Here is a 23,123-nt window from a genome sequence, read left to right as displayed (position 1 = left end):
CTGATTGTTTCATTGTCTGAGAGCATGACACCACACCAGCACAGGTTTAGAGAATTCAAATCACAGTCCTTAATTAGACCGTTTAAATTGTGTTCAGCTCTTAAACTGTTGCAGAGTTCAAGTTACTTATAAAATGTTCTATCAATTAAGGGTTGAAACTCACTGGTCGAGACAACAAAAAATAATATCTGTATTAAGGGAAACTGTATAGCCTAATAATAATAATAATAATAATAATAATAATAATAATAATAATAATAATAATAATAATATTGTTATTATATTCAATGATAAATAAAATGAATATAATAAATTACAAACCAAAAAAAGTTGTCTCTACATAATCTTTTAGCAAAATCTGCTTTTGAATACTTCTGGTGTCTGTAATTGTGTCACCCAACCCAACACAGTAGCTAATAATTAATTATTACAAATATAATAAATAACTAATAAAAATAATAATAATAATAATAATAATAATAATAATAATAATAATAATAATAATATGTTTTATTCTGGCTGTGTCACATGCTGCATAATTACTTCCAATTAGTGATACTGACTATGACTGCTGCTATGTAGTTTTGATTGGTTCATCGTTAACTCGCGCCTAAAACACAAGCAGGTGTAGAAAAAAACAGTTTCATCTTGTAACTTTCCAATTAAAATACGGCATGTGTGATCTCTGTAGTTTCATAGCTTACAGTCTGAACTTCACTTCAGCACAGAGTTGGGCTTGTGGAGTGTCAGAACTTTTGATATTTATTTAAAATCCTAAAAAGGTAGGTTAAACTTTGCATTTTCGTATACGTATTCATTCTGCGCCCAGTATTTGTATGCAAACAACTCATAATTTAGTAACTACGGTGGTGTTTGTTCTGGCTCTGCTAAGTATGTTTTACATTTTTTGTCCGTATAACAAAATGTTTAGAAGTAGGTTTAGCAGGAAATGTGGTTAATTAGGCGCGCGCTATTTCATCTCAGGTCTGACACTTGTTCAATCAGTCCGTGGTGTCAAATAATGTCTATTTCAGTAATTTCAGATATTCATGTTTACACATCGTGACATGCGTTGTGTTGTGTTTTGTTTTTTAAACGTATATACATTTTGAATTTTGAAATGTCAGTTTTCCTCAATTGCAGTTTCAATTGTTTGCTGAACCAGTTTTGCAAACTGGTATGTCATATGACGTCAATTTAGTGTCGACAAGTTTCAACATAACTTGAAATTTGTCGACACTAGTTATAGACAATAATCTGCTAAATCTGGATTAATTATGTAGAAAATACATCGAACAAAAACGTTTAATTTTAGCGATTGTTTCTACAAAATACTTTTCTATTGAGTTAAATATTTCATGCAACTGTGGCCAATAAATACCGGTAATTCATGGTAGCACACACAGAGAATGCCGAGTAGAAGATTGTGATTCTCTTGGCCAGGGTTAAAATTAGGGTTCCCACCTCTGATTTACAAAAAACCGGGACACCAGTCATTTAATACGAAAATAAATAAGTCATATACTTTGATATTTTAATGTGCCGGGAAGTCTTGCAGATTTCCCACGACAGCTGCCTCAAAAAGAGAACAATCTAGGCAAAACCAGAACAGGTGGCATCCCTAGTTAAAATGATATGAAGTATTTTTGCCAGCTTGCCTAAAATCAAGATTTTTCTTTTCTTCTCTTTTTATACCGTCTGTGGAACACCCTGTCCCCAGACAAGCAAGCTGCTTTTGTACATACAATTTACAAACGAGAGGAGGCCATTCGGCCCATCTTGTTCGTTTGGTTGTTAGTAGCTTATTGATCCCAGAATCTCATCAAGCAACTTCTTTAAGGATCCCAGGGTGTCAGCTTCAACAACATTACTGCGGAGTTGGTTCCAGACCCTCACAATTCTCTAATCTCCATTTGTGACCCCTGGTCCTTGTTTCTTTTTTCAGGTCAAAAAAGTCCCCATGTGTCTGCCCAGTTCGGAATGCTGTCTAGATCACTTTGAATGACATTTACTGCTGCAATGGTGTTTGCCACTCCTCCTGTTTTTGTGTCGTCTGCAAAATTAACAAGTTTGCTTACTATACCAGAATCTAAGTCATTAATGTAGATTAGGAATAGCAGAGGACCTAATACTGATCCCTGTGGTACACCACTGGTTAACTTGCTCCATTATGAGGTTTCTAAATGCTTATTTTGCAAAGACAGAAGTAGAATGGGTAAACGTAAGGTTGATTGTGATAGTCTTAACTTCATAAATGTTAATTTCTATCTCCTTAAAATGACATGCTAGTGTGGACATGGTAACAATAGTAGGTACAATATCGCCAACCACGGCAAAATCTTAAATGTGAGGTACATGTAGGACGTTAAACAGAATAAGAAATCCAAACTAAAAACTGAATTGAGCATCCAGATAATTGACAGTGAGATGGAACCTTTTTAAGGGAAAAGAGAATGCATAATACTGTGAAGACACTTTTTTTTTTTTTTTTTCCCATGGAAAGGAACATCATGCAGATTCACTGGGAGTATGTCCCTCCTCAGGCAAGTCTAATAATATAAACCTGCTGCTGTAATTGTCCTACTAGGTACATTTTTTTTATTTTAGAAACAGACCTACAGTTTAACACTTAATTCAGGGTTCATTTCATGCATTCCTGGTTTTACTATGAGTTTAATCGCACACCTGAGCTTGTTACCTAATCAAGCTCCTAGTAAAACCTGGAATGGGTAAAACTGCTATGCAGGAAGTCTTATTTCCATTACTGTAATCAAGATCAGCGTTGTGTGGTCTCTACTCCATTAAAGTCCAGGTGTTAAAGTATTTTAGTATGTCTTATTCTGTAATTTGTAGGTTTACTGGTACATTTGGAAGATAAAGGACAGAAAATGGTTAATTTCACAGTCCTGGGTTAACGGTAATCTTTACCTAGTGTTGCCTAAATCGAAGTGCAAGTCAAGGTCCGCAAACCAGCTGTTTATCTATTTAAGGCAAAGGTAAAAGCTGGCCATAAGCTTTTATGATGTTATTGGTGCATTGTGAACTTTACCTTGTCCTCTGATGGGACACTGTCATGTGTCCAAATCAAGACTAAAGGGCATTCCACTTGTGAAACTGCAGACTGTGGATGTTGAGGATTTGACTCTTCTAAAACAGATTTTTTAAAAAGAGAACTTCAACCCTCTGTCTCAAGGTAAGATTTACAATTTTTTTTTTTTAAATCCAAGTTTTACAGAGCTTGCTGAAAAATGGATTTGTGTTGGTTAGCTGTCTAAAGCATTTACCTACCAAATTGTGCTGAAACATGATATTGCATTCATGGGGGTAAAAAGACATGCACAACAGAAATCATTGTTGATCAAATGTGTGATATTATGCCTGATTAATTATTTAACAAGCGACCTGTGATTTGGAAAGGTGCATTTTTCTAATTGGCTACTATAGCTATTGATTTTGCTTGGTCTGATTTTATATTTGCATGCATGGAAGCTTGTGCTCGCTGTTCTAGTGCTGTATTTGTATTAAGGTAGGCACAATGTCTGCTGTCCAGCACTCTGGGTTTGTCTAAACCTGAATGTCTATTGCTGGCTACTGAATTCTATACTGCAGAATGGGTCAGGTTATAATACCAGTAGAAAATGTAAAGCATCAATTGAGGACTAATTTGATTTGAGGCCAACAGCTGCATTTTGAAAGTGGGTGAAATGTAACGGCAGTTGGGAAAGCCAGTGGGCAGATGCAATAATTGAACCCAACACAGTGACTTGACCTCTTTAGTTTAGTTTAGATTTTTTGGGGAAGTATTTAATTGTCCTGTTGTGGTGTACATTTCTACATTGTGTTGATATTATAATCTGTCACAAGGAGGGTGTGGAGCTCCGTTGTATTAAGAAGTATGTGTTTTGGATGTTGGCTTGTATCATTTGTACCAAGTTGTAACTGGCCTTTCTGCTGCAGTTCATTTAAATGGGCCTCATGAAGCAGCTGACTTTCCTATTTCTTTCCTGTGTACTTGGAGACTTGCAAATATGGCTGGTGCATCACAGTAGCTCACACCTTTTTAGATGCTTTTTCTTGTATAGTAGGGTCTGGTGGTAAAATTGCATAGCCTGCACCACAAAAAGTGCAAGCAAATTTCAGCCAAAACACAAAACATTGGGTGGCTTAAAGTTTAACCTATGCCACTAAATGGCAAGTCTAGAACTGAAAATGGCTGGGCATCAGAATTCAAGCAAAAAGGAATGTCTTTGTGCACAAATCCTCACAAACTAAAAAATAACATTGCACTTTCATATGCTAGCGTTTGGGTTGTACTGAAAGACATTGCTTCCTATAACCAGCATCTCTTAATAAATAGCAGTGGAACACAAGTAGGGTAATATAGTTAACATATGCTTTTGAGTATTATAAAGTGTTTGTTTCATCACTTTGTGAATGGTTTTGTGATCTGCTGTGACTCGGTGGTTACATGGCCCTTGTATTTTCTTAAACCTTTAAAAGAGAGGTTTATCTACTGTAGGTATGCCAAAGCAGTTATTGCAGACTATATACAGTATGGCAAGTTGGGGTCATGCTGTTATACATAAGATTGGAATGAAGAAAAAGGCTTAAACCATATTTGCATTGTATTTGCCATTTAGGGTATCTGGTAGATTTTGGTTAGCATATTTCTCAATCTTTTCATGCACTTAAAGTAATTTGAATTAACCTTACACGTGTGTCTTCAGTGTCTCACCTTTTATTTCTGTACATATCTCTGGCTTGATGCAAGAGGAATATTCAGAGAAGTCGTCAGATCAGGGATGACTAGCAGTTTGAACCATTCCTTGTTTATCTGAGTTAAGACACACCTGAACTTATTTATGCACGGGCTAATCTAGTTTGTAGTAAAACCTGGAATAGGTGAAACTGCTAAACAATTGGAATCTTATTTCCAGCCCTGTCAGATTGGAGAATGAAAGCGAAGTATTCTGGTGACATTACAGCTCACAAAAGCATAAAGGGTTTGACTGAACCTTAAAAGGGCAAATCATTAACTTAAAGTGATTTATTTTACAGCTACTTTATCGAAAGATTCCAAGGATGTTTACTTTTTTGTGGTCATTGATAACCCTAGCTTGATTTTATTTAATTGGAACATTTTACAGCACTGGGGAATCCCCCTACATTGCATACCCACATATACTGGAGGTATACAATGTATATAAACATACAGCTCTAAAATGCTCCAATAGAATCGTGGGTTTACTTCTCCCAGCACAGGATTGTAAATGTCTCTACCAGCTTTAAACCTGCAAATAAACTCCTGGCCTGTATACTGTGCAGCTGCACACAGTTGGCACCCATGCTGTATTTCTTCATGGGGCTGACATAGTCCAGTCATTTTAAAATAATGCAATTCAAGTCATTAAGTAATGTAGCAATACAAATGTAGCAATGTCCCTTCAAAAGTGCAGATATAGGACGCTCCTGTTGCTGTGTCAGACCTTCTGCTGCAGTTTGAGCTAACCATATAACCTGTGTGGCGGCGAGCTACAGTAGCTGGATTAACAAGGTAGAGTTTGCATTTAACATGCAGTAGCACAGGTTGTGGGAACCTGTTTAGCTTGGTTTCTAAGCTGTTTGGAGTACTTTGCAAAATATTTAAGTAAAAAAGGGAGGATGGAAGCATAAGATACAACGATCTTTGTTTCAGGTATTACCAAGCAGGCATCAAAGAACTTCTAGCAAAAAAAGTAGGATTTGTTTTTATTAGAAAAAACATGGACTTGAAGTACAGTAGGTCTCTGGAAGCTTTGGTTACAGCTCCACTGTCTTCTGTACTTTTTGCGTGGTGTCCTGGTGCAATCTTGCAAACCATTAAATGGTACTGGCACAACTTTATTCCCCGTGTAGTGGGCATAGGCCATTTGGAGCTACTTTTATTCATGTACTTTTATTCACTATGTGTTTGGCAGAGTGTGACGCTAAATGAGATGTTATGATACAGTCTAGGATTCTAGAACAGGATCTTTTTCTTAAGTCTGGTCAAGACTTCTAGCTTTGGGAGTTTTACAGTACGGTTGTTACCAATCTCTGCTGAACTACCTTTGCCTTGTTTTGTCAGAAGTCCATTCAATGATATATATAGTTCTGCAGTGTAAAGACAATGTTTATTACGGCTTGCTTCCTTGTGTTATTTCTGCCAATTAAGGCTTTTCTTTCTCTCTTTTTCTCCAACAGTAAATTACCAAGATGTCTGTGAACAGTGTTGGAGTGAACTGGGATCAACTGGAGGTTGATCAGACTGAAAGGTACTGCAAGGGGATGTGCTTTTAACGCAGTGTCCTCCCATGCTAGGAAGCATTCTGACTTGTAGAAATCTTTCATGGCTTGAGTTTGTTCTGAACTTTACCTTGTGCTAAATTGAGAATTGTACAGCAACATGTTTACCCCCCCTTTGTGTGGACAAGGCGAGTGGTATTTAAATCCCAGGCACTGAAATGTGTCCAAAACAATTTTTCAATATTTCATGTTTTGAAATTAAGGTAACGCCAGTGTGAATAAACTCACCCCAATGTTTTCATTTCGTTTTATTAATCCTTGTGAAACTTCTTCATAAAGTGATCCTCAAATTCCACCTGATAAGTGTTTGTTTTTCTGCTATAAATATATATATATTTTTTCCTTTTTTAGCAGCCTTTTTTTGTTTTTTTTATTTGGGGGGGGGGGGTCAGTTGTGGAGGTTTCATCTTTACAGTATATTACAGTTCTGGTAAGTTGAATTTTCAAATGCTCCACTAATTGCTTCACAAGGGACTTTTGGTTCAGCTGCCTCCTAGCCGTATGGTTGTTTATTTTTATTTTTTAAAACTAGTTGGTAAACACGATTTGTTCTTTTCCTGTAGTTTTCTGGATATCTCTCCATTTGTGAGAGAATTCATTGGAAGCCCTCTGACCACCTCTAACCCTGCATCAAACACTGGCTTCTTCAATGATGTCAAGATCCCGCAGAATGGAAATTACTCCCACATTGTAGTCAATGGAGGAAACTCCCTGATGCAGGAGGAGAAGAAAGCAGGAGCAGTTTTAGAGATACAAGTAGAACCACCATCAAGTGAGGACCAGGAATCTTTGACCACAGGGAGCAGAGAAAAACCTGAACCGTCCACACTTGAAGAGGCTGACCTGACATCATCTGTGTTAGGAGACACAATATTGGCAGCAAAAGATGAGTCTCTTGAGCAGCAGGTAGTTCCGGAGCAGTTATCCAGCCTGTCTGGAAAGGAAGAACCGCCAAGATCATCCTCCCCTTCTAGAGTTCCTGAGTTCAGCTGTGTAACTGAGGAAGACAGTGTGCTGGAACCCTGTGCCGAGGGAGCAGACATACATCAGGTTCCCCAGCAACAAGATCAACCATGCGGCACTCGGGACAAAGAGAAGGTGGATGCTCCCCCAAAACCTCCCAGATCACCTGGACTAGGTGACCTGTCATTTCCCACAGGTAACAAAAACGTGTGTGTGTGTGTGTGTGTGTGTAGGAACAATCTGAATTGATAGTGGATCATGAGGACAAAAAGGTAGATGTAACGCATAATCCCCCCATCTAGGATCACAGTCTTGTCCCCAGCCAGATTAGAATTTTATTCAGTTTGAATAAAATCAGATTACTGACCTTCATAACAATAAATTTAATGAAAAGTTGTTCAGTGGCATCTTAAATCTGAACACCACAGCTCTTGGGTTGTAAGTTAAGGCATGAGCGTGAAATATTTGTTCAATACACTGTTAGTCTGTTTTCTGTCATGGATGAGGTTAAAAGCTCCAACTACGAAGTCAGGCAGATGGATTTATACTGCAGTTTAAATGTGTTTTCCTACAGAGGAAAACAGAATATCTCTATCTCTGTTAACTTACCTTTTATACACTTTGGTAAGCAAAGTTGGCGTTTTGAAATCACTGTTTCACTAGTACAATAATTGTGTTCTGGGCCTTCATTTTTATTCCTCTAAACGAGCTGCCTGCGTCTCTTCAACACTCATTTGACTTCTACAGAGCCTCTGTGCAACAGTTGAACCCAGACTGTCAGGGTGGCAGTCATGCGGAGTGTCGCTCTCGTCAAAGTGAACAAAACTACTCTCTGCATTATAACACGCAGACGTCTGCAATTCTCTTGATTTACTTCTCATTCATACAGTCGTTTTTAGTTTATCATAACTGAATTGCTGCATGCCAATATTTCCACATACATATTTAAGTTCTGTTCCTGTATTGAAGATGCATTTATCCTTTATTTAATTTAAAACACTGTAATGGACATTGATTGATTACAATTGGACAGTATTTCAGAATGCAAAATGTAATTAAAATATAGATATCATATCTCCATTGCTTAAGGTCTGATTTTAGTTACAGTATTGTCTGACAAGTTTAAAGCTGTGTTGCCAAACGTGACAAGTTTCAATTAATTATGCATAAGCCTGCCAAAACAAGGGTCTTGGTTTAATGTTATGTTGCAGTTTGAATACTTTTGGCATAATATCTGTGTAGAAATAGTCTATTTAAAAACAGATACGGTATAGCTGCATACTGTATCTGCAAGTAATTTCCTTCTGTCTTAATGCGTCATGTAATTTGAGCTCCTTTGGCTCGATCAGACAAATCCCTGCTCAGGTATTCTGCATGCTGTAGAGAAGGTGACGGACGCAAATTCCCCACACTGGGTTTTACTGGCTGTGTGTGAATGGAAGACTTCCTATTAAGAGCTCATCATTAGTTTAGTGCTGTGTCTAACTGCTAGTTCAAGGCTGTAAAGGGAGAATCCAAACAAGCTGCTGAGGGAACACAACTTCATGAGAGGAACTCAACCATGGACCTCTGCCCTTGCTTTCATTTTTCTAAAGATGGGAAAGAAGTACTTGAACCTACGCCAGTCCAGGTGCCTGTCCCAACCCTGGCGCCTTCAGAGATGATGTGGACCATCAAGAGGGACGAGCCGGTGAAGCTGCGGATAACGCAGTCTGGGCCAGGGTCTGAGACTCCAGTGACGGTCCACCAGATGTTTCAGCATGCTGTGGAACAATATGGGGAGACCCCTGCCCTTGCTGTTAAAAAGGAGGGCCAGTGGGCTACCCTGACTTTCAGGGAGTACTACAACGAATGCAGACTGGCAGCCAAAAGCTTTCTTAAGGTGAGTTCCAGTTAGTGGGGTGTTTTGATTCTGGGTGTGTGTTTTTTTTTTTTTTTTTTTTTTTTTTTTTTTTTTTTTTTTTAAATTGAAGCCCCTAACCATCTGGTAGTGAATCTGGGGAAGTGTTTTGTTTTAATATGAATATTTCAGAAATGGGATCCGATTTATGTACATGAAGGGGGGCGTCATCTTGGCAGAGTTTCAGGAGTTCTGCTTTCTAACATCAAGTAAAATGCTGTGCATTTTTTTTAGTGGTTTGTTTAAAGCTGTTTAATAATGCTTTCCCTTGTATATTGATGGAAGAAATTGCTTTGTTAAACTACTGTAGGACTCTTTATTAAGCCTGTGCTTTATTTTGAGATGCCTCTGTAGTTTCCACTGATATGTTTGTGTGTGGTGGTGTGTTTTTTTTTTTTTTTTTTCTGTTTCTTGGCAAAACTGGTTTGTTGACATTTCTGTGAAAGAAAGTACATATGTTGCATTGGTCTCGATGCTGTAAGATGTCAAGAATGTAGTTTTTCTGGCATCAGGTGCATTGTAACTTGTATAGAACCTTGACATAGTGGGAATGAAAAATCGGGTGTCTCCCAATTGAATAAACTAGTAAATACATAAAGGAAATTGCATTTGTAGACTACATTCAGAAGGGTCAAACAGGTGCAGCTGGTGCTGGTTTTTAAATGGCAGTTTTTTATGAAGTGTTACAAGGGTTTACAGAATTTAATACCCTGTTATCTGATATTGCATTCCAAACATAGGTTGGGCAATGCAGAGGGAGTAATTGCCAACAATTTAAGAAACAAAACAACTGGTATCATTATATATATATTTTTTAATGCAACCAAGTAATATTTAAAGTATCCTATAACTACAACCTAACCACACACTTGATGCTTCTGCTTTCTTAATTCTTTATGTAATGTTGTTATGAATAAATCTGGTAATGCTGACCTATTTTTATTTCTCAGCTGGGCCTGGAACGTTACCATGGTGTTGGTATCCTGGGGTTTAACTCTCCAGAGTGGTTCATCGCAGGCATTGGGTCTATTTTGGCAGGGTAATGTTAAAATATGGAATACCGTTTTACATTAAGAAATTTCATAAACTATAGTGTACCATGTCTAAGGCTACAATTTTGGCACGGTAATTACATTTCACGGGCAAGGTGTGGCAAAAAAAAAAATTCATGGAAAGGTCACCCAAATGTAGTTTTAGCTGCATCAACATACACAGGCGCTTATAAATAGTACATCAAAGCCAGTAATGTAAAGAGTGGTGCTTTTGACTGACAAATTTAAATGTTACTTTAGAGTACAAACTTGCAGTACATACTACTTCAGACTCTTGACAATTTCTGGGCGGAGCTGAGGGTCTGCAACCCTCATTTTAGATCCATCTATATGTACACAATTTTCAGTGCATGACATAATGCATATTTTAACAAGCGTTTAATCGTAGCCTTAACCATGTATATTGGTAGACTAATATAGAAAGAAAAAGCATTATACGTTAATTTAGTTTTAGTGTTTTGCATTGACCACGTCCTTGGCACAGCGGATGTAGGTAACCAGGTTTTATAGAGCTGATATGGGAATTGAACTGCTCTGCGTTGCACCATCTTAAAAACCTAAAGCCATGACCTAAGGTAGTGTGTAAAAGAGAAGTTTAAGACTTGTGCTATAACTACGTTTGAACTTGCTTGTAGCTGGTGAAACCATGCCCTGACTACTATAAAAGTGACCCATATGTAAGGTAAACCTCTCTACATGGATAATCCCTGGTAGACGCTGCGGTTTTTGTAACTGCGGTGTTTGAACTATCCAGTTTTAATTTTGCTTCACTGCAGCAACCCGAGTCCTGAAGATTTATGGGCCACCTCCTATATTATGTAAAAAATAAAAAAATAAAAAAAAAATAGAAAGCTTACCGTGTAGAGGTTTGGTTGCTTTTCTTTCAGCTCGTCTTTGTACTGAACAATAGCCTTCAGGTGGGGCAACTGGTCCTTAACCTAAGTGATTGGAAAATTATATATTATTTATTTCTTAGCTGACACCCTTATCCAGGGCGACTTACAATTGTTACAAGATATCACATTATTTTGTCACTACTTGACCAGTAAGGGTTGCTAAAGTATAAGACAATTTGTGCCCAGATTCTTTCCCAAGAGTTGTGGTTTTTGTAGTGAATTCAGTTGTGAATAATAATTCTTTAGGTGAAGCCAGGCATTCCAATTGATTTAGGTCCAGCAACAAAATCTTAACTTGAATAGTCAGTTTTTTTTTTTTTGTTTTTTTTTGTTTTTTTTCAGAGGGTTGGCTGTGGGTATCTATACAACTAACTCCCCCGAGGCCTGTCAGTATGTGGCAGACAACTGTGAAGCAAACGTCCTGGTGGTGGAGAATCACAAGCAGCTGACCAAAATCCTACAGGTAAGAATAGTGGCCAGACACAGTAACCCAGTGTCCTTGTTTGCATACTAGATCACTTGGAAAGGAAGCATTAAGTACATTTTGGGGGACGTTCAAAGGCAAGTGTGTGTTTTCTACCATAAAACCTGTACAGCCACCTGCTGTTCCCACTTTTATTTTTATTTTATGCAAGTAAATGATGTCTTTACAATGTTAAACATGTGCGTTTCCACTCTTGTTGTCTACCCTATCTTTGGCTGCTAACCTCAATTTACAATTCATTAGAAAATTGGAAAGAGAACCTTTAGAATACATTCGGTTTGTAGATGATATTTTTGGGGTTCGGACACATGGAGAAGAATCTCTTTTCCAGTTTAATAAAATGGCAAATGAAATACACAGTAATATTAAGGTGGACCTTCGATGGACAAGAAAAGAAATAGAATTTTTCGATACCATAGTAAAACTTGAAGGTTCAATTGAGACTGACCTCTTCTGTAAACCAACTGACATGCACCAGTATTTACACATGTCCTCTGCACATCTGATACACACTAAAAGGGCAATCCCAAATGGTCTAGGAATAAGAATACGAAGAATATGCTCAAAAGAAAGTGACTGTAAAACAAAGAACTGTATTAAAAACAAATCTTAAAAAAAGGATACAAAGAAAGAATGAGACGGAGTTAAGAAAAGTGGATAAACTAAAAAGAGATGATCTACTAGATTATAAAAATAGAGATAAAAAGGTCAAGATTCCCATTAGTAATGACTTACTCTAAACTTTTGCCCAATATTTCTAAGAGTTTGGAAACATTTGCAGATTCTACATAATTCAGAAAAATTAAAGTATTTAAGGCCCCAGTTGTAGCATTCAAAAGGGAATTTAGGTAATATTTTAGTTCACAGTAAACATAAAAGAATAATTGACAAAATAGGTTCTATGAACATGTGCACTAGTAGGTGTAAATACATGGACAAAAGTAAAAATATAATTAAACATAAGAACACCACACATCCACTAAGAACTAATACCCAAAATAGCAATGTTTATGGAATAGCCTGTGAAAAATGTGATGAAATCAAATATGTTGGAGAGACTGGAACTAATTTTATATAAGAATTCAGAACTACCTTTCATTAATTAGAAAAAAAAAAAAAAATGAATGAACCAATAGTACAGCACTTCATTAGTCAAGGACATGACATAAATGATGTAAAGTTTGTAGTATTAGAACAGCTCAAATTAGACAATGCGACATATAGAAGAATAAAAGAAAGTAAATGGATAAATAGACTGAACACGATTATGCCAGCGGGACTCAACAGAAAAGAATGAACTAATTAACTTCAATAAATATATAACATTTAAATAAACACAATTCATTCAAAAGTTGTGCATGCTGATGCGCTGGGGAGGCCAAATCAAGACTGATCCTCAGAGCCAGCATTGCATGATATAATAAAAATATAAGTTAATATAAAGTAATGTTAATTAGAATTAATACAGATTCAAAGATAGACGTAAAAATGATGTCACAATATTATTATTATTATTTATTTCTTAGCAGACGCCCTTATCCAGGATGACTTACAATCGTAAGCAAATATATAGAACATCATTACATCTTGTAAGAATAAGTCATGGATTTGAATGTAAACGATAAGTACCTATTTATAGGTTTTTGTGCCGTCAAAAACCTATAAATACCTCCAATGTTTTGATTCAAACACAGGCTCCCTTGAGAGAGAGATGTACAACATATCGAAACGTTGGGCAGCTGGCTCTTTGAGCTTTTATATATATATATATATATATATATATATATATAATATAATATATATATATATATATAGGGCAGCAGTGTGGAGTAGTGGTTAGGGCTCTGGACTCTTGACCGGAGGGTTGTGGGTTCAATCCCAGGTAGGGGACACTGCTGCTGTACCCTTGAGCAAGGTACTTTAGCTAGATTGCTCCAGTAAAAACCCAACTGTATAAATGGGTGATTGTATGTAAAAATAATGTGATATTTTGTAACAATTGTAAGTCGCCCTGGATAAGGGCGTTGGCTAAGAAATAAATAATATATCATTTTTCCAATCACTTAGGTTAAGGACCAGTTGCCCCACCTGAAGGCTATCGTTCAGTACAAAGACGAGCTGCAAGAAAAGCAACCAAACCTCTACACGGTAAGCTTTTCAATTTTTTTTTTTTTAATAATTTATGAACTGCATGCACCAATGGAGAATTTGGTGGGTGAAAATGCAGACAGATGTACTGTATATGTTTGGATGTGTCCTGTAAAGGTCTTCTGAGCCTCACCTATAGCTGCATCTTGGTCACCCCATTGTGGATAACATTTCTCTTGTTTTTATAAACTCTCCTGTGCAGTGGAAAGAATTCATGGAACTGGGCAAGCAGATCCCTGATGCACAACTTGATGATGTCATTAGATCCCAGAAGGCAAATCAGTGCTGCAGTCTGATCTATACGTCCGGGACCACGGGTCAGCCCAAGGGGGTCATGCTGAGCCATGACAATGTGAGTGTAAACCTCCGTGACGAGGATGCAAGACCCATTCCCTCAACTTGTAGTAGGATCTATTACAACAAGAGGTGGCTCACTGAGGACATTGGGTGGTGGTGGTGGAGGATGGGGGTAGGGTTGAGAGTGTTTTGTTTGTTTGTTTATTACAAGATATTTAAATCTTTTTTCAGTTAACATGGACAGCAGAAGCTGCTGGTAAGACAGCTAATTTAGAAAATGGGACTGAGAAATGCATCATAAGTTACCTTCCACTCAGTCACATCGCAGCTCAGCTTATTGACATCTGGATTTCCATGAGGTTTGGTGCAACCACTTACTTCGCAGAGCCAGATGCATTGAAGGTGAATATCTTTAGATTTAATTTCACTTTACCAAATTTCCTGGCATTCTGTAGACTGACACGTTTTTAAACTATGTACTGTATATGAAAACAAGTCACACTTTTTAATTAAAAAAAAAAAAAAAAAAAAAAAAAAAAAAATCTTCCCAAGCTGCTAGGTTAAATGACTTGTGTCTCAACTCTGCTGAGCATCATTCTTGAGTAAATGTTTCCATGTCCAAGGTGCTACTCTCCCTCCTTGATGTACACGCTTATGCTTGGGAAGGGAATTGCCTTGTGTGCTGTCTCCCATTGGGCTGTGTGCGCTCAAACAGCATGTGTTAAACACATGTACAGTCTTGATCCTAGTGCTCTGAGGGAACACGGCTTGACTTGCGTTCTTAATCCAGACAGTAAGTTCCTGTCAAGTCAAGGTGCTGGGCTTTGTTCTCAGGGTTCCTTGGTGAACACGATGCGCGAGGTGCGCCCGACAGCCTTCATGGCGGTGCCGCGGGTGTGGGAGAAGATGCAGGAGAAGATGCAGAGCCAGGCTTCCAAGTCCTCTCTCGTGAAGAGGAAGGTGGCGGAGTGGGCTAAGTACATTGGACTCCAGGCAAACTACAACTTCATGAACGGGTACTGTACCAGACTCTTCCTGATAGACTCTGCTCGGCCTGCATTTTAAGGGTGTATTTGTCTTAGGTGTGGATTGGGCTCTTTGTAAATCCTGTACAGACTGGGGAACATTATAAAGTACTTCAGAAACCATACAAACTTTTTTTTTAGTAAGTGTGTTTTATTATGTATTCTGCTTAGAGATACATGTATACAAACATGTTATTCTATCACCCGAGGGACCTTACAATACTTCCTGAAGGTTTTGTTGACAGATTTTGGTGTTTGGGCAAATTACAAGACATTGTTTCACCTGAGTGATTGTAATACCTAAGTGACATACACATTTATTCTCGGTCTTAAGCAATAATGGACACCACTCCTGTTTTTTTTTTTTTTTAAACTTTATTTTCACTAAACAATGCCCCTCTGTGACATCACAGCTGCACTGTTGCTTATCATAAAGTATTTCAAATCCAGCACTGTAGCTACACTGCTGTGAGACCGTACCTTTTGTAGGTCTCATGGACTGCAGCTTGTCTCCTTGGAGTGAGTTTTAACTACAACTCGTGCAGTGATTACGTACAGTAACAGGAAGAAGCCTCTGCTTTTCATGTCGTGCTGCTGTTTTTAAAATATCTGCAAATTTCAGCCTTGGATGTAAAATGCAGTAGCTCCATCTAAATGAACTGGGATTGTGGCTTTTCAGAGTGCCTGGTGGTTTTCTCTGGATCATATTTAGATTAACCAAGGCAATCAAAACAGAGATGCTGCGAAGACTTTAGTGTTGTGTGTGTCTTTGTTTAATGTGTGTGTGTGTGTGTGTGTGTGTGTGTGTGTGGTTTTTATTTTTTTATATGCTTAGAAATCAAACTGTGCCCTGGGGCTACATGCTGGCAAACAACCTGGTGTTTAAGAAGGTGCGCGCAGCGCTGGGACTGGATCGCTGCACAATGTGTTTCACTGGAGCAGCACCCATTACCAAGGACACACTGGAGTACTTCATGAGCCTCAACCTGCCCATCTACGAGCTGTACGGCATGAGCGAGAGCACTGGCCCCCACGCCGTCTCCAATGAGGCAGCGTTCCGCATCATGAGGTCTGTTCCACTGACCCACCCATTTCTCTTGACAACTACAATGTAGCCCATTTTAAGTGTGCTTGTTCTTAAAGTACTATGTTAAGCATGCCTAGTAAGGCAGCATGGCAGCACCTGGTCAAAAGTACTCTACATGTCCCATGTATTCAATGTCCGCTATGTACAGTTTTGCTCAGCTGCGGTTTCTTTTGTTTTCAGCTGTGGTAAGGAGATTCCCGGCTGTTCTTCTAAACTGGATAAGCCAGATGAGGAAGGGAATGGCGAGATCTGTTTCTGGGGACGCCACGTGTTCATGGGCTACCTCAACATGGTCGACAAGACTGAGGAGGCTCTTGACCAGGAGGGCTGGCTGCACTCTGGAGACCTGGGCAAGCATGACCCTGAAGGCTTCCTTTATGTTACTGGCCGCATCAAAGGTAAAATGACTAATGTAGTGAATACATGGATCATGGATTTTTTTTTGGGGGGGGAGGGGTTAATATTGAGCATTAACATTGGCATAACATTCTGGTATGTCCACTGTTTGTGCAGGGAGGGATTTTAAATGTGAGAATCTGTGGAGGAGGGATTTGTCATTGTGAACATTGAATCAATCATTGGCATCTCTTTGACAGTTTTGTAAGCTCGTTTTCCCTCTCTGGTCTCCCCCATAGAGCTGATCATCACTGCAGGTGGTGAGAATATCCCTCCGGTGCTCATTGAGGATGCTGTGAAGGAGGAACTCCCGATCGTCAGCAATGCCATGCTGATCGGAGACAAGCGCAAGTTCCTCTGCATGTTGCTGACCCTTAAGGTACCACTGTACTACAACCGTATTATCTATTGCAGTGATATGTTGCACCATCCAACATTTCATATTTCCTTTTTTTAGTGTGTGTGTGGATTTCCATTTTCATGTTTACAAGTGCAAACGTTTTATTTAATTTTTCCCTTCTCTCTAATCCCAAACCACATCCCAGTGCAATGTGGATGATGATGGGGAGCCGACTGATGAACTGACACCCCAATCCAAGGAGTTCTGCAGGCAGACAGGCTGCAGGGCCAGTCGCCTGTCCGAGATCACCAGCAAGAACCACCTGCCTGTTTTCAAAGCCATCCAGGAGGGGATTGACCGGGTCAATGCCAAGGCAACCTCCAATGCCCAGAAAATCCAGAAGTGGACCATCCTGGAGAAGGAATTCTCCATTTCAGGGGGAGAGCTTGGTGAGGAGCTTTATTCCAAAACTGATTACTAGATCTGCATTTATTGTTTTCTTATGGTACATGTCTAACATTTGTTAGGCTTTTGTGAATTTTTATATATATATATATATATATATATATATATATATATATATATAGGTGGAGCCAGCTTTTTTTGTTTTTAAAGGCTCCTATTGCATACTGTAGTAGTTTTGTCTGTTCAGTTTAATAGAACTGTACATTGCGAAAAGTAAAGGTGTCTATGCAAAAAACCTTCCTATTGAATGTGGAGTCTTTTGTCTAATTTGATAGAAGGTCCTTTCCAGCTTAAATGACCCTATTATCTCTTGTATTGTAAATTTAGCTTAATCAATAAACACTCTTTGGTATCAATTCAAATTTGTAAAGATAGCACGGCTGCCTGGTATCTGACTCAACTTGCTTTGTTTCATCTTCAACAGGTCCAACATTGAAGCTGAAGAGGCCTGTGGTGCAGAAAATGTACAAAGATCAAATTGAAGAATTTTACTCTTAAAGTGATACAAGGAGCTGAGGAGATCTGTTTTTAAAGAAGCCAAGGCTTTTGAACTGTGAATATGAATTTGTTTTGCTGCTTTTTCTGTCGATCATTCATTTCTTTAATTTTGCACGAAACACCACCACGTTTGTTACTTAAAATGTTTAATAATTGCTTCCTTTTAATTAATTGCCAGTACCTAAAGGTGGTTGTTTTCTACAAGCCTTACATTTTACACTGATCATTTAAACACTAATTGTATATACACAGTTTTTTTAAATGACGATCGGCATAATGCCAAATGTATATACGCAATTTCAAAAGCCATTCTTGCTATTTTTCTGAGTTTTTGCACTGTTAATAAAACTGTTGCTGCAATTTACAAGCATTGTGGTGGATTCTTAGTTTTCATCTTTGGAAGGTGAAAAGTTGTGTTTTTTTTTATTTATTTATTTTTAAATGCATCCTGAATATGTAAAATAAACATGAGGTGTGTTTAAAAAGGCTCAGTGGGGTTGTTGCAAGAACATGTGAAAAGCACATGTCCTGTGGACAGGTGTGTGTGTGGTTGGAGGACGGAGCATACATAAATTGCCCAAAGTGCAAATACAGTACATACTGCAGTAACTCACTATATGCAGTATCTTCTTTAAATTGTGCAAATCTACCTTGTTCAAAAAAATCATGTTTGCCTGGTCCAATGGGATTGCATTCTATAGTTAATGCACAAATTACTAAAATCTACACAATCAAAAAAAATGTGGTTTGTATTTGTTCTGCCCAACGTTCATTTACCACCAAACATTGGCTATCCAAGTAACTGTGGTATTCCTTTATCTGTCTCAACTAAAGTAACTAAGTTCATTGTAAACCCATGTCATAATAAAGGACAGGGTCAAGCAGATTTTTTTTGTATTTAAGGAATGAGTGCTACAATCATAGCACACTACCTCTTTGTTGCAAATGTAGCAAGTGTAAGGTATTAGAATAGTACTTAATGGTTTAAGAATGCATTACCTAATATTTACAAAAAAAAAAAAAGCATTACTTATTTTGTTTACACAGGGTTTAGTATTTATTAAGTCCCTACTGCTTTCAGTAACAGTACAGTGTTATTATATTGGCCATCAGACATTCAGCAATACACACGTGTCAAGTGCACACACTACATCATCAAACAAGCATGCCTTCAATAAAACCACAGAGGACCTGTAAACTTGAAGGGTCTGGAATTAGTGAGATGTTGAGAAGCATCTCCTTTTAAAGTAGATTTTTGTCTTATTTCCAGGGCTTCTGAATATTCTTGAATACCTTCCCAAATATTGTTTCTAAGATCAAATGATACACAGGGGGAAAAAAAGCATAATTCACAAATGTTAAACCCAGAACTACAGAAAGTAGAGAAGGTGTAAAATTTAGGGAGTATAATTTCTTTAACAAAGAAAAAAAAAGACTGGTACACTAACATTTCAAAGTAATTGCTCCTCAATTGCAGTACAGCACTTTAAAGATGACTTGAACTATTCATTTTTGCCGACACACAGCATCTATTGCATTTTTTTTTATTAATATTGAGGCTACGATTTTCAAAAAAATCTGTAATGCTTTTAAGAGTGCTAGGTTTTTGTTTGTGAAATAAATCAAGTGTAATTAAAATTTACAGTGTATTTACCATAGAGGTGCCTTTCAACCTAACCAGAATACATAGCTCCTGTATAATAAATCAAATATATTGCACATAGTTAAGCCCATTAGATTTTGATTTTAAAAACTGTTAGTGACAAAGTTAGTGGCTTCTGCAGTAAATGGGAGGGTTGTTTTTACAAGTAGCTTTCTTTGGTTCAAGAATATAAATTAAACCTGGACACACAGCAATACCACTGGCATAACATTGGGAGAATACAGATCAACCAAGTTCATCAACATTCATCATACTACATGTTAAAATTCATGACCCTTGGCATTATGGTTTTGACGGTTGTAGTGTTAATCCAGTTCATATGAACCTGGGATAACCAGATGTCAAAGCCACTCGTCAGTACTAAAAGTCCATATTGTCATTTTATTTTATTTCAAGCCCATTTGTCCTTTTTAGTGTCAGGAGAGGCGACAGATTGGGTCTCCTGAATGACTGCCACATCCATATGTTTTACTCTTCCTGAAACACTATGACGGTGGACTGATTTACATTATTCCTTAAGGATTTCCATACAGTTGAAAATGCATACAATTCAACCAGATCTTAAAAAACCAACACCTTTTATTAAAAATGTTTAATAGGAGAGGTTTACGCTACAAGTTGAAACCAATTGAAGAGCTGCAAAAGCGAGTCTCTTAATGTTCCATTAAGTGTAGTGTCTCAGAATATGAAATAGGGTCTTCAAGTACTTCTAAATTTGAGGGACAGAAATCGGAGTGGCTCTGATGCTACTGAACAGGGGTGCTTTCTGTTTCAGGAGTAGTGCTTGGAAGCCACAGTTTTGGGATTAGCCTTCAGAGTTTTTGTACCAATGAGTTGCTTTAAGCTCTAACGCAGCATTGAAGGTGTTTGTGCTTTCAGGTATTTGAAGTCTGTCTGCGGATCTGCTCAGTATTCGGTCTCAGAACCCTCAGCAGTGTCAGTGTTACGAGACAGCATGTAATTGTCCATGTCTATGGAAGGGCAGTTGTGGATGGAGTAGCGCAGTCTCTCTGCCATGATGGCCTGGCTTGTGTAAGGTGGCAGACGCAGCTGGAAGAAGCAGGTCTGTGCTGTAGGGAGGCCATTGATGGGCTGTGGGGAAAACATAAGAAAGCAGGTCTCTTGTTACTGAAGAGATGTGTTTTATTGTCCAAGCTGGTGTTGACTAATCTTGAACTTAATCACATGAAAATAGCTTTGACCTTTAGTCGATGGTAATTGCTTGCTAACAGTACATGTTGCCCTTGGCAGTGTGGGTGTATAATTGGTCACATTTTTAGAAATCAGAATTCTATATTTAAGTAAAAGGTGAACAAGTACGAGAGAAACAAAGTGTAAATGCACACACGGTAACCTCTGTTTTGGGAATTAATAATAGTGTAACAGAAGAACTGCTGTAACACAAGAATGGTTCTATTCTTTTGATGTTGAAAGCAGATAAGGAGTGTTGTGAATCTGTTCATATTTTCATTGAGACCTGTAATTCAAACTGCTGCACAGTTTTTTGTAATGTACATCTTTTATAAACCTGACAAACAAGTGTAACACACTGTACCGTACTTAAAGCTAGGGAAAAGGACACCTTCAATTCCCAGAATCTGATACTCTCAATAATGTGTGCCAACCACATTTCATCAGAATTAGATTTCATATTCTTTTGATTTAGAATAACATACATACATCTCCTCTAAATCTCGTAATTGATCAAGGTGTGTGAACCTCGAAACCAAGCAAACTTACTTATGTACGAGTAGAAATAGAAATAAAACAATTTATTAGTGGTAAAATCTTATTAAGAAATACTAAAAAACACATTCAATGACAAATGTTTTTGAAAATTGAAAAGTAAATCGGACAGTATAGTAATTCTAGAACTTTACTGGATTGTAACGGTTTTCTCTTACCCGGTCGACTTTGATGATCTGAAATTTCTGGGTGATGTCAGCGGTGTTTGCTGGCAGCCTAGATCTTCCCGACACAAATCGCAGGAACAGAACTCTCTCCTCATTGGTAAATTCCTCTAAGGTCTGCCACAGCCAACCAATCAGCTGATGGCTGTCGTTAATGTCCCGGTAACGCACAACCTGCTTCAGTGTTTCCACAGACACCTCTGGCATTCCACAGACCAACTGCTCAAACTGCTTGGCCGTGAGCAGAGACAAGAGAGGCACTGGGATGATTGAGGACATGCCTTCTCTCACTGCGGCCACCTGCACACAAAGAACAAATGGGGACAGGCAAATAGGTATTTCATTATCTAGCAATTTATTGATTTAGGCAATTTATCTACATACAAATGGTTTCACTTACCTGTTGGTCCATTTCATGCAGTCTGTAGTTGATGGCTCTCTCTACGTAGTCCTTTCTGTTTGGAAAGGTCAAAGGGATGTGACATCCTCCAGGAACTATGGGGACCAGCCTGCCATCAGCACTGCGTGCCATAAAGGAGTCCAGAGGAATCATCTAGCAGGATAAATGAAAGCACATTACTAATTTTACTGAAAACTCGTGTTTCCGTTTCTTATCCAACACGTTTTACACATAGAACTACTGTACTTAACTGTTTTTAACTGTGGTCACTGTTTTTAAATAATAATTCCTGAGCGCCTGTGAGACAGGTCAACATCACCTCCCTGTCTCTTCCCGTTTGTCAGAGGATAACCCACACCCCCTATCAAAGGCTAATCTTTTTGATAAATGCATTATGTGACCAACAAAAACTGATGGTGCGATTACTGCACGTACTGGTGTGAAGTAATGAAGCTTGTCATGAGCAGAAAAAGCCTTGCTTGCTGCAAACACTGTCTGCCTTCTCAGTTCATAATTCATCTGTAGGCAGCATGAGTAAAAAGGGAAGCTTAACTTTAAGCATACAGGGAAGGTGGAAGTTTTTCTTGTAGCTGGTTTCCTCACCACAGGGAAGTTGTCCTCGTTGATACCGCTGTTTTCCAGGTGCAGGATTCCCTGCAGGCTGCGGTAGTTGAGCAGGTCTACCTCCTCCAGGTCCTGCCCACTCAGCGGGACGGAACACAGCTGCTTCCACACCCAAGGAGCCAGGTGCAGGTCCAGAGGCTTCTTGGTCCGGATAGCAACGGCCATCAGGATTCCCAGGAAACGAAACTGGATCATGTGATCTTCTGAGCACGCAGAGGGATTCAACAAAAACCTGAAACATCAATGTTCATTAACCACTTGGCCCTGTCTGTCTGTATGGGTGCATTATTGCAAAAAGAAGAAAATGCTTTACAGTAGTGAAACAAAAAAGGGATTAAAATATAAGGTGTTAATACAGAGGTGCATGCTGTAATGTACCGGCCAGCAAAAGTAATGCAGAAATACACTAATATACGAGCGTTGATAGTATCTTAATAGTTACTACAAAATTGGAATAATTCGTTATGCAAACTGACATATTCTGTACTCTACAAAAGCTTAATTTATCTGTTGAAAATCAGTTTCAGACAGACTTTGATAAAAGACAGATACCAGCTGCTTGGTTAATAAGTGTGTTTCCATAACCTAAGAACAGTCTCAAAAGTGATGACTGGGAGCAATTCTGAGATCATACTTCCATCCCCATCTTCC

The 23,123-nt window shown here is 38.3% G+C and overlaps 2 protein-coding genes across 11 annotated transcripts in view; one reads left to right on the top strand and one right to left on the bottom strand.

Annotated features, from left to right (window-relative positions):
* The first annotated feature begins 649 nt into the window (after positions 1-649).
* LOC117973743 (long-chain-fatty-acid--CoA ligase ACSBG2-like) lies at positions 650-18,242 on the top strand. 2 transcript variants are annotated; one of them, XM_058991317.1, is made up of 15 exons: positions 650-782; positions 6,223-6,293; positions 6,888-7,483; positions 8,883-9,169; positions 10,138-10,226; positions 11,478-11,598; positions 13,687-13,767; positions 13,970-14,119; positions 14,296-14,466; positions 14,899-15,080; positions 15,925-16,158; positions 16,357-16,574; positions 16,812-16,951; positions 17,118-17,361; positions 17,802-18,242. In XM_058991317.1, the coding sequence occupies exons 2-15, from the start codon at positions 6,235-6,237 to the stop codon at positions 17,873-17,875; spliced, it is 2,646 nt and encodes an 881-aa protein (XP_058847300.1). In that variant the 5' UTR covers positions 650-782; positions 6,223-6,234; the 3' UTR covers positions 17,876-18,242. The 2 variants fall into 2 exon arrangements, with proteins under 2 accessions (XP_058847300.1, XP_058847307.1); XM_058991324.1 differs by lacking the exon at positions 650-782 and adding an exon at positions 3,102-3,193.
* A 663-nt stretch (positions 18,243-18,905) lies between these two features.
* The window catches only part of LOC117409423 (probable E3 ubiquitin-protein ligase HERC1), a 66,638-nt gene continuing 62,420 nt past the window's right edge, over positions 18,906-23,123 (bottom strand). For all 9 annotated transcript variants that reach the window (XM_034904240.2, XM_034904243.2, XM_034904253.2 and 6 more), the window contains exons 76-79: positions 22,452-22,704; positions 21,849-22,001; positions 21,443-21,748; positions 18,906-20,630 (exon numbers count right to left, since the gene is read on the bottom strand). In XM_034904240.2, coding sequence (XP_034760131.2) covers positions 20,445-20,630; positions 21,443-21,748; positions 21,849-22,001; positions 22,452-22,704 — 898 coding nt within the window. In that variant the 3' untranslated portion in view covers positions 18,906-20,444. The remainder of the gene's footprint in view (positions 20,631-21,442; positions 21,749-21,848; positions 22,002-22,451; positions 22,705-23,123) is intronic.

The sequence above is a fragment of the Acipenser ruthenus genome, chromosome 2 (assembly GCF_902713425.1).
Source record: "Acipenser ruthenus chromosome 2, fAciRut3.2 maternal haplotype, whole genome shotgun sequence".
Classification (NCBI taxonomy): Eukaryota; Metazoa; Chordata; class Actinopteri; order Acipenseriformes; family Acipenseridae; genus Acipenser; species Acipenser ruthenus.
The sequence above is the reverse complement of the archived record's forward strand: the minus strand, read 5'-3'. Positions and strand labels throughout refer to the sequence as shown.

Coding starts and splice junctions, on each gene's coding strand:
- LOC117973743 (XM_058991317.1), top strand. CDS start 6,235: ATGTCTGTGAACAGTGTTGGAGTGAACTGGGATCAACTGGAGGTTGAT. Junction 13,768..13,969: donor AGCAACCAAACCTCTACACG/GTAAGCTTTTCA, acceptor TCTCCTGTGCAG/TGGAAAGAATTCATGGAACT. Junction 16,575..16,811: donor TGTTACTGGCCGCATCAAAG/GTAAAATGACTA, acceptor TCTCCCCCATAG/AGCTGATCATCACTGCAGGT.